Here is an 11,196-nt window from a genome sequence, read left to right as displayed (position 1 = left end):
ACTTTTCTGAAACGGAAAATCAGTGGCCCTAGATGTGTACACCACATTGCAGACCACTTTTGAGTAAGAACTATTACTAGATGTTGCTAATACGCACTGCTAAAATATAGGGTTCGAACTACCTCTATCTACCAGGCAATCTCGGTAGTCTAGTTGGTAAGACACTGCTTTATAATTGCAAAGGTCATAGGTTCACATCCCACCCAAGTAATATGCCTACAGGTTTTCACAGAACTCTGGGAATGTACTGAGTATACATACACATGTACATACAGTGCTAACACACATCGGTGTACAAGGGTAAAATCATAACTAATAACTATTATGGGGTTTTCAAGAGAAGGCACATCGTTTGTTTGATTACATGATCTTCCAGGCTAGGGAACTTAAAAAAAACTCCCACAAAGTGAAAATAAACACCAAGGGTGCGTTTTGGCCGTCGTAACCAACAACTGTTTCGGTCACTGGCCAGTGGTTAACCGATGGCAAGTTCAACCGAACAGTTATTGGTTACGACCGCCAAAATGCACCCCAAGCTGGCAACAGCCGATCTCTCTCATCACAAACATTGGTTTAACATGTATGATTATGAGTTGCACAAATCATGAAGTAGTGAGTGATTCACTAGCGACAATAAGACCCTATGCACAACGCGCAGTGAACATACACGGCGCGTCTCCTTTCCGCCATTTTGTGTGTCAAGGCGTGCACAAAAGGCTGGTGTACACGAACAATGCGTGTCTACCATTTTCTGCCTTTTAGGGGAGTTGTTATTATTTTATTATTATTTATTCGGCCAAGATATCAACAAAGCGTACAGGATATAGTATTACCGCAAAAATATAACAGAATAAGAAACAACGAATGTAAAAATGTGACACCTAGAACAACTGTAAACCAATGATGGAATTAAAACACTGGCAATTCAAGCAAGACAAGTCCATTCTTTTGTGCACGTTTTGACACACAATATGGCGGACAGGATCATGGGTGCGTACATGTGCGCTGTGCATCGTGAATAGGGTCTATACTACTCTTTTAATTAGTTAGTAGTTCCCTTGGTTTTGTATTGGTATACAATTAAATACATTTAGCAAACAATCAGCAGATAAGCCACCATGTCCGATACGGACAAGTACATAAGCTACCATGCAATAAAATACTCTGAAAAGATCTAAAAAACTTTACTGTTAGAAAATCAGTTTACAAAACTTGTATAAAAGGGACGAATATTCGAAAAATATAAACCTTTGGCTGTTGACTGTTAAAGAGAGTACACCTGCAATAATTTTTGTAAACCATTATAATTTCTGAAGAATAGTTTTAAATTTATTAAACAATAGCCAAAATATCCAGTGAATGATTTCCCGTTGATAGTTAGAGCAAAATGCTACACAAAATATTTCCATTGCTAATAAAAAGTTGGCATTTACTTCCTCTCAATATAAGCATTCAGAGTTCACCAAAAAAATTAAGTCTAAATTGTTGCGTATTTTTTAAGGCACTGCAGCAAGGGGTTTTGTACTGTAACACCACCAATTTCTGTCTTGAGACGAGACTACTGTATAGTCATAATAACACCATAATTGCACATCATGTTCCCTTCTAGAAGATTATTTCAAAAAGGAAAAGAAATTCTGAATTCCATATAATAATATTGTAATGCCGTTTAATATGCACGACTCCCCCACTGGAGGATTTGGAGGATTACATGTACATGTATTTCAAAAAGCATTGCAACCTAGGCTTAACTCGAGACGGACAGTGTCACAGTACAAAACCCTTAGCTTCCTGGTATACACTACATTTTAACTCTGATGTAAATAACTTGGCAACACCATGGAGCAGTTTATTGCTCCATGGTAACACACACTAAAGCCTTGTAAGGTGTTCTCTACATAATTATATGCACCCTGCTAGTTGCATGAAAATGCTTCAGTGTTGACTGCGTATCACTTTACTTTACCTAAAGACAATGAAAGTCGAAACATCAAAATAGTTGCTGCAATGTATATTGCGAAAGGCACTGTACATGTAACTACCCTGCTAAAATACTCTCATCTTCCAGTGAATCACAGAGCATGTACATGAACAATCAAACTTGTTTCTTTTTGCCCAGTCATGAAAAAAAAACAGAAGCAATGGAGGCTGTGGCCCTCTACTGCCCCATGTCTAGCACCCCTTCACCAGTTTCCCATCGACCTTACCATGTTCTAGCGGAAGCACCCCTGCAATAAAGAAAATGCCCCTTGCCCTCTCAAAGATGACAATTTATCCTAGCGCTTTAACTCAAGTTCATGTTTTATGGTGAGCGGCTTCGTAAAATCTGGCCAAGTACTTCTTTGAAATGATCAATAGATATTAAGTTTTTGTCCGATAAAGAAGGAAAAGGAACAGGTGCCTTGCATGTTACTAATGCATTTATTCTAGTTTCCTATTGCACGCAGCACCATCAAACAATTCTCAGCTTTGGATTTTCTTTTTGTAAACACACAATGGACATCGTAGGATTTGATTTTACTTTAAAGCACGAAAGATTCCTTAGCACAGAAAATTATTGCTTAGCAGAATCAAGTCTCTGGAGGATTAATCAAAAGAGCATTGCAACATACCAGGTAATGTGTATTGTTTGTCACTGGTTCCCTGTCGCTTTTAACAAAGCAGAACAACTTGCTGAGCATAGTTTTCTGCTGAACAGCTTTATTAAACAATGGTCCCTAGTGAGAGTTTGTTTGTAGGAGTTGCAGACGACTTTTGGGGACCCATTGCTGGGGGTTGGGGCTGGGGGAACCCAGTGAGACGATTATGATTCCCATATGCTGCTTTTAGGTGTTGGCGGTTTTGGTGGTCGTTCAGGAAGCCCAGTCAGACAGCTAGGCTAGTTGTTGCTGCTTGATTTTGATGGATTCAGGCGTTTAGCGTTAAGGCAAGCCCAGTGAGACAGCCATTCCAGTAGCTGCTTGACTTTGATGGGTGGGATGGTTACCGCTGAGGGAAGCCCTGTGAGACAACTCCATGTACACCCAAGAGCTGCTTGGTTTTGATGGATTTAGGTGGTTAGCTGGACACCCAGTGAGACAGCTACATGTATGCTAATCGATACTGCATGACTTTGATGGATTTAGGTGGTTAGCTGGACACCCAGTGAGACAGCTACATGTATGCTAATCGATACTGCATAACTTTGATGGATGTAGGTGGTTAGCTGGACACCCAGTGAGACAGCTACATGTATGCTAATCGATACTGCATGACTTTGATGGATTTAGGTGGTTAGCATTAAGACAGTTAGACAGCTATGCCAGTAGCTGCTTGATTTAAAGTCACCTGGAAATAGATTTTTTTTTGGTCAAACATTAGAGTATAAGTTTATGAACAATAAAATAATTTTTTGAGTAATTGTTTGTAACGATTTATACTTAAAAAATAGATAAAGTTGTGTGGGGGTTGACTCCGCCTATCCCCTTTTGTGACGTCAATCGAGGCAACATTTGCCTCGATCGAACAACGAACACACCTATGTGCAAGTACATGCAAGTCCTAGTCATTAATTTATACGTTTCGGAAAAAAACTTTTTTTCCCGCAGTGTTGACCAGGTGTATGCAGCAAAACAACTAAAGATGGGGCCAGTTTGCAAAGTGGTCCGGTCCGACGTCTTTTCCAGCGCTGTGCAGCAAACACTTGCAACTCTGGAATACACCACACACTTTGACATGAAGAGAAAAGTGCTTTTCTAAAACATGACGCCATCCCAAAATTTGTTCCAGCTAGTGGGAAGTCGAAGATGGTACCTGAAAGACGTGACGAACCTAAAGGGCATTTGCCTAACGTTAAACAAATCGGGAATTGTTTCAACTTGCGCCAAAGCGTCACTATCTTGTGTTGGCACTGCATGCGATTCACCGTGCTGGGTTATCCGAGTAGAACGTCCGGACACAGCAGCCATACAGTGCGTGCAGTCTGCTCCGTGACCGTATAGTTCTGTACGTAGGCATCATGCCGATCAGGTACCCAGATGAGTGTACGGGGCCATACTATACATTTTCTCTTCAAATATCGCGCCTCGATTGACGTCACGAACAGCGCCCTCTCCGGTCGGCCTATTTTTAATTTTGTAAATAAAATGGAAACTAATTTTTTAGAACCTTAGTTATTTGTTTATTCACACATTTTAGTGATAAAAGCTTTATTTCGACAAAATACCACTTCCAGGTGACTTTAAGGGAAGCCAAGTGAGACAGCTATACCAGTAGCTGCTTGATTTTGATGGGTCGGGTATGTACCGTTAAGGGAAGCCCAGTGAGACAGCTATTCCAGTAGCTGCTCCAATGATGGTGAGGAACCAGAGTCTTGCTGATGACACTCGATAACTCTGGATGTGATGAACCAAGGCAGGCTGCAAAAGAATTTTAAAAAAATAATGTAATTATTAATCAATTATCAATGAATAATAATAATAATAATAATAATAATAATAATAAGACTTGTAATGCGCACATATCCACCCTGCTGGGTGTTCAAGGCGCAGAAACACATTGTGCAGTGTTTTCCGATTTGTGTTAAAAGGTTCCTGTACTTGTCAGAATTTGCATGTTTTTTGAGTTGGTCAGAGTTAAAGGCAGTGGACACTATTGGTAATTGTAAAAGACTAGCCTTCACAGTTGGTGTATCTCAACATATGCATAAAATAACAAACCTGTGAAAATTTGAGCTCAATCGGTCATCGAACTTGCAAGATAATAATGAAAGAAAAAACACCCCTGTCACACGAAGTTGTGTACGTTAAGATGCTTGATTTCGAGACCTCAAGTTCTAAATCTGAGGTCTCGAAATCAAATTCGTGGAAAAAATTTTCTTTCTCGAAAACAATGGCACTTCAGAGGAAGCCGTTTCTCACAATGTTTTATACCATCAACCTCTCCCCATTACTCGTCACCAAGAGGGGTTTTATGCTAATAATTACTTTGAGTAATTACCAATAGTGTGCACTGCCTTTAAGGAATGGGGCTCTAACAGTTTAAATTGAAGTTCAAAATTATTCACTTCCACTATGTAAAAGCAAAATGATGATTTTGCGGGGCATCTGAATGCAAAAAAAAACATGCCCAGTCCCATTAAGGAAACTGGTGCTCATACAGTAATGATGTTTTGTCGACATATACGTACGTCATTGCCAGACTTCATGCAGGCTTCAAACTAACCCATCTATCGCACCCAGAAGAACTGGCGAGGTGCCTCGTGCTTTTGTTGTGGTGCCCTTTAAAAAGTCCCAATACAATATTTCCTCAGGAAATTACTGCGCCTTTTCAAGAATGAAGTCCGAGAACTGCTGATGACAAGTTGTTCTTTCAGTTAAGCCCGGTTTATACTTCCTGCGAAAGTGAACGCGAAGTGAATTTCTACCTCCTATGGCTGTTTTGGCAGAAAATGTTTCGCTGCAGTTGAGCACATTTCAACTGATACAAATTATTCAATGCAAATTGAATTTAAAAACATTGTATTAATGTTTTGTACTAACCCATCCTCCTTGCTTGACAATCCAGGCTGCCAATCTCCGGCGTGTGAACTTTTGCATCGAGTCGACGACCACGTTAGCATAGCTCACATGACCATTTTCAACGCATTCCACAACCAGTGCCCCAGCAAAGGCAAACAGTGCCACTACCCGCGCCCATGTGATGTTACGTCTAAACAGTTCAGCGGCGACCGCTACAAAGACCGTTTGAAGCTGTGTGCCTGTCTGGAAATTAATGCGTAAGTAGGTACAGACGTCGCGGAAGAGGTACGGATACATCTTGTCGAACTCTTGAGTGATGGAGACGAGCTCTCGGGAAACGTCGCATGCCCCGCAGGAAACACTGTGGCCCCTGGGGTGGCAGGCAGAGACGACATCCTTCGCTTCCAGACCGGGAGGGTAGATATCGTGTTTAAGAAGAGAACGCTCTCGGAGTTTAGCAAAGATATAGTCGCGGCACAACACCCTTGTCTGCTGCACCACCATCTCTTCAGTGTGTGGGGTATCAACGAATTTACCCAGTCCGAGGAAAGTAGCAGCGGTGTATGTGTTTCTGTTGATGAATGCCGACACAAGCTCGGCAGCCTCCGAGAGACGTTCCGATGTTGAGCGCCAGCGTTCTTTAATCAAGACGGATGCTGACATACTACTGCGACTGATGCGCCGTGTCTTGGCGAGTTTCTTGACATTGCTTGACATGGTGGGATGATCTTATTGCTTCACTCCGACTGAACTTCCACATCACAGTTCTTAGGAAGACTTACTTTACATTCTTCTCTTCTTTTTGTAAACAGGAAATGGAAGACGTCTGTGTAAAAATAAAAAGAATAAGCCTGAAACTTCAATACTGGTTGTACAAAAATCCTCTAATAATAATAATAATAATAATAATAATAATAATAACAAAAATTAATGAGTGAACAGGTACGTTTTCAGCAGATGTTTGAAAATGTTCTCGTTTGGAGCAGTTCTGATGTTGTGCGGCAAGTTGTTCCAGAGTGAGGGTGAAGAATATGAGAACGAGCGGTGGCCATATGACTTTGTGCGAGTGATGTATGGGACATGTTGAGAAGTAGAGCTGGAGCGGAGGGTACTATGAGGTACATATGGATGAAGGAGTTCTTGAAGATAAGGGTTGTTCTAAAACCCTTACGACCCCCTCGACCCCCGACCCCCTCGACCATCGACTTTTGTGCGATCTTTTTTTCTGTACACCGAAATTGCCACAGTTCACAACCTCAGCCAATCACGCACACAATTTTGTATGCTGACATCGACTACATGTACCATGCCTCGCACATCACAACAACACAGCGTACAAGACACGTAGTATGCACGAAGCAAACTTCGCGTGATTGGCTGCCGAGATCGGGCCTGTGGCAATTATGATGTACAGATAAAAAACCGCGGCATTTCCACGTGTATCTCTTGGCCATTCCGAGATTATTATCCCAACTGGAAACCTGCGTTTACCGCCCGAGTTTGATTACGGCCAACTCATTACGTGATGATCAGGCGGACCCATTTCCGGCCGATCGCTCCCGTCCTGTGTACTATGGTACTACTAGTTGCTCTAAGCGGAGCTCAACACGGACGTGTTTTGGGGTCCCCAACCAATCGGCGCGGTGTGCACTTGTCGTGCGGAAGCGGAGAGTAAATACTCCCACTTCTGTGTGGCTGATGCAGATAAATATTACCGCAGTCTCAGACTTGAAGTCAAGCCTAGTCGTGGAAGGAATTTGCGTCGCGGATCACACACTGTGAATTCTAAATCGGGGACTTAATTCTTACTCGGCCGAGTAGTGACATTTTATAAATTTGAAATTGGGACATTCTTCGAACATGGGGCGGACGTCGGAGGGTCGTGGGGGTCGAGGGGGTTTTAGAACAACCCTGAAGATAATGAGGTGCGGATTGGTAGCTGTCCATAGACCTTATCGCAAATACCAATGCGCAAGCGCAGACTGTTGAATGAGGTGCATTGTGGGATATATATGGATCAAATTTGGATACCAGCTAGACCACAATGCACCTAATTCCAAGCTTTACGCGCGCGCCCCGGTATTTGCGAAAAGGTCTATAACATCAGGGGTGTGTTTGGAATGTTGTAAACAATAACTGTACCAGTCATTGGCCAGTGATTAACTAGCGTTTGAAGCACTTAAATATTATGAAATTGTAGTTGCCATAACGAAACCATCCTGCCGACGGCATATCGTGACCATCATGTAAAAGAGGTAGGAAATTGGTCCCCCCTCCATGGTTCAACTAATTTATTGGAAAAGTTTCCGTATGGCGCCACCACTTTTTCATTCGCAATAAAATAATATAGTATCTAATTTACCCGATTGATATATCCCTTTTTGTAAAAATGAGTGAAAAAGTGGTGGCGCCAAACGGAAAGTTATCCAATTTATTTACAGACACAGCGAGGATTTGTTTGTCAATCAAACCAAACAAAATTAATTGGGTCATACACACAAAAAAAAAAGATTAGCACAGTCGATTTAGTTCATGAGGTATATTACAGTATCCCCTCTCTCATCATTGACACATAGGTCTCAGCATAATATGGCTTACTGTTAAGAAAGTATAACGTAAAACACCCACCTTCAAAGTTCGTTGTGTGGTAGAGAGAGGTTCAGTCAGTGGTTGGGCCACATCACAGCCCACTTCCATTCACTGCTGCAGTATGATATGATGTGTACTGCTCTGTACATACAATAACTATTGAACACTGTCGTCTGACTGTTGTTGAATGGCGGGATCACTAACTTGAATTGAGTCAAGCGGTGGCGCTGTTCATGATTTTCAAGAAGTTTTTGGGGCGAGCTGGAATAGACCGTTCTTTTGATGATAAACAAACCGCCTTGGTTGGCATGGTCGGCTGAATGTTAGTAAACACTAAATCGTAAAAACAAATGTTTTAACAAAAATCAACATTTTCTGCAAATTTTCAATCAAATAAAATACCTCGCATGGTACGTTGTTTTGTTTTAAGCAAAATCAACAATTTTTGTAACATTGTTACCCCAAAATAGCGACCTTTTCTTGATTTGCACTTACGGCTTTCCATAGTTTTCCAATCTGGGTTGGCAAAAACTCGAGCTGTGAAGTTGCAAAAGAAAGGTCTTAGAGGAAAAAGTGATTCAAGTCCAAGTGCGACACCGCTCGGCCGGCCATTCTGAGTCATCAAGGCAACGTATCCCGGTGTAGGCTTTGCTCTCTTGTTGTCAGTGTCACTTCATGGACATAATAATAGTTGATTCATGAAAATCTGATTTAATAAAACCCTGTCCCCGTGTATAATTATTGTACATTGGCGAAGCCTAACAGACCTGTAGACCCGAGGGTTTAGGGTAAGGGTTTACGCCCTGGGCCCTATTTCATAGAGCTGCTAAGCACAACAATTTGCTAAGCATGAAATTTATTTCTTTTAATAAAAACAGGATTACCAACCAACTTTCCGAGGATAAGCAAACGACAGCGGAATACCAGTGACAACCAAAATGCAAAAGGTGGAAGTTTGGTTGATAATCCTGTTTTAATCGTTCAGCATCCAAACGTCTACATTATACAAGTTATAGTAACAACTCAGAAATGCTGTCAGCTGTAGCATGGGCTTAAGAAACTATTCGCAAAATGTATCAACTACAAAATATCTTAAAATGACGTTTGTGCCGACTACAAGTAGAGATTATTTAAATTATTCAAAATAGTTGTTAGCCTACAAAAAAGACTTGATATGGAGCAATGGACAGCTGTTGAGTACAAAACATTGTGAGAAACGGCTCCCCCTGAAGTAACGTATTGCGTGAAAGAAGTAATTTTCCACTAAAAATTATGTGAATTTGATTTCGAGACCTAGTCAGACTTTGATTTTGAGGTATCGATATCAAGCATCTGAAAGCACACAACCCCGTGTGACAATCTCGCAACTTCGACGACCAATTGATTTCAAATTTTCACGGGTTTGATATTTTGTGCAATAGTGTTCACTGCCTTTAAAGGCACTGGACACTATTGGGAATTACTCAAAATAATTATTACCATAAAACCTTACTTGATTACGAGTAATTGGGAGAGGATGATGGTATAAAACATTGTGAGAAACGACTCCCTCTGAAGTAACGTAGTTTCCAAGAAAGAAGTAATTTTCCACGAATTTTATTTCGAGACCTCAAATTTAGAATTGAGGTCTCGAAATCAAGCATATAAAAGCACACAACTGCGTGTGACAAGGGTGTTTTTTCTTTCATTATTATCTCGCAACTTCGATCGACGAGAGCTCAAATTCTCACAGGCTTGTTCTTATATTATGCATGTTGAGATACACCAAGTGAGATGACTGGTTTTTGACAACTACCAATAGTGTCTAGTGTCTTTAAGAAGACGCTCTCCAGAACGCATTCTCCAGAAGACGATCAGAGCATACTGATCGAAACGTCGAGTTAAACCAACGGTTCTTTTCAGAACCACCTCAACTCATTTAGAGATTATTACATGGTGTTACCGCAAACTCTTCTACATAACATAGTAATGTCTGCTAAGCGCAACTAAGCAGGATACCAGTTACATTTTGTACACATAAAATGTTATTTTAGCTGGTAACCTCATTCTGGCAAGCATACATTCGTTATTCTTTTTAGCAGCTCATGAGCTTGGGCCCTGAACATTTGAACCTCCCGCGAGACATTTTATGAACCTTATCAAACAATATTATTAAGAAAAATAGTTTAGGGCATTTCTCAAAACGTATTGTTGCTATTTTAATATTATTTTATACTAAAAAAAAAAAATTATTCCCATAAGCTAACTACTTAATTCAAACATATCAGAGAGGAGGTGGGGCACATTGAAGAACAGTTAAAGAGTCTGGGTACCGTTCGTAACACAAAACACAATGTCCACAGATTTACATAAAACTTCACAGTTTGAAGATAATGGTAGAAGAATGCTTCCCTTAAAATATTACTTGCTGAGGTGCTGTAGTTTTTTAAAAAATGAGAAGAAGAAAAAGTAAAAAATAAATAAAAAATAAATCGCCTCAGCTTTAGCATATTATATTCCGTCATTATCTTCAAACCGTGGCACTAATGTAAATCCGTGGACGCTTGTGTCTTGTCTGTACCAAATGCCTTTATTTTTTAAAAACGATTACCCACGATTACACGATGGTAATCACACCAAAAACACCTACACACATTATCAAAAACGAAACAACTGTCCTTTAAACCCATCCAGTTTCTTAAAGCCTGTAAGGAGCAAAAACTTGCTAAGCACAGACTAATCTTAGCAGAAAAAATATATAGACTAATCTATAGCCAAAAGTACATCAACCGTCTAATGCTGTGACTGTGGTGCCACACCCATTTTTTGCGTAGCATATAAACTTGCTAAGCAGTAATTTCTGTTTAAAGACACTGGACACTATTGGTTGTCAAAGATCAGTCTTCTCAATATTGGTGCATCTCAACATAATTATGCACAAAATAAAAAATCTGTGAAAAATGTCAGTTCAATATTGGTCGTCAGGGTTGCGAGAGAATAATGGAAGAAAAAACCACCCTTGTCACACAAACTTGTGTGCTTTCATCAGAATATTATATCGAGACCTCAAAATCTAAATCTGAGGTCTCGAAATCAAAGTCGTAGAAAATAACTTCTTTCTCGAAAACTA

General features: G+C 40.5%; 1 protein-coding gene across 1 annotated transcript; it reads right to left on the bottom strand.

The window, feature by feature from the left end:
- Positions 1-222: 222 nt before the first annotated feature.
- Positions 223-8,475, bottom strand: LOC117298478 (bcl-2-related ovarian killer protein homolog B-like). The gene is made up of 4 exons (XM_033781756.1): positions 8,127-8,475; positions 5,520-6,324; positions 4,285-4,397; positions 223-1,966 (listed from the first exon to the last, which is right to left on the bottom strand). The coding sequence occupies exons 2-3, from the start codon at positions 6,213-6,215 to the stop codon at positions 4,287-4,289; spliced, it is 807 nt and encodes a 268-aa protein (XP_033637647.1). The 5' UTR covers positions 6,216-6,324; positions 8,127-8,475; the 3' UTR covers positions 223-1,966; positions 4,285-4,286.
- Positions 8,476-11,196: the final 2,721 nt, after the last annotated feature.

The sequence above is a fragment of the Asterias rubens genome, chromosome 13, assembly GCF_902459465.1.
Source record: "Asterias rubens chromosome 13, eAstRub1.3, whole genome shotgun sequence".
Classification (NCBI taxonomy): Eukaryota; Metazoa; Echinodermata; class Asteroidea; order Forcipulatida; family Asteriidae; genus Asterias; species Asterias rubens.
This window is presented reverse-complemented; position numbering and strand designations above follow the sequence as displayed.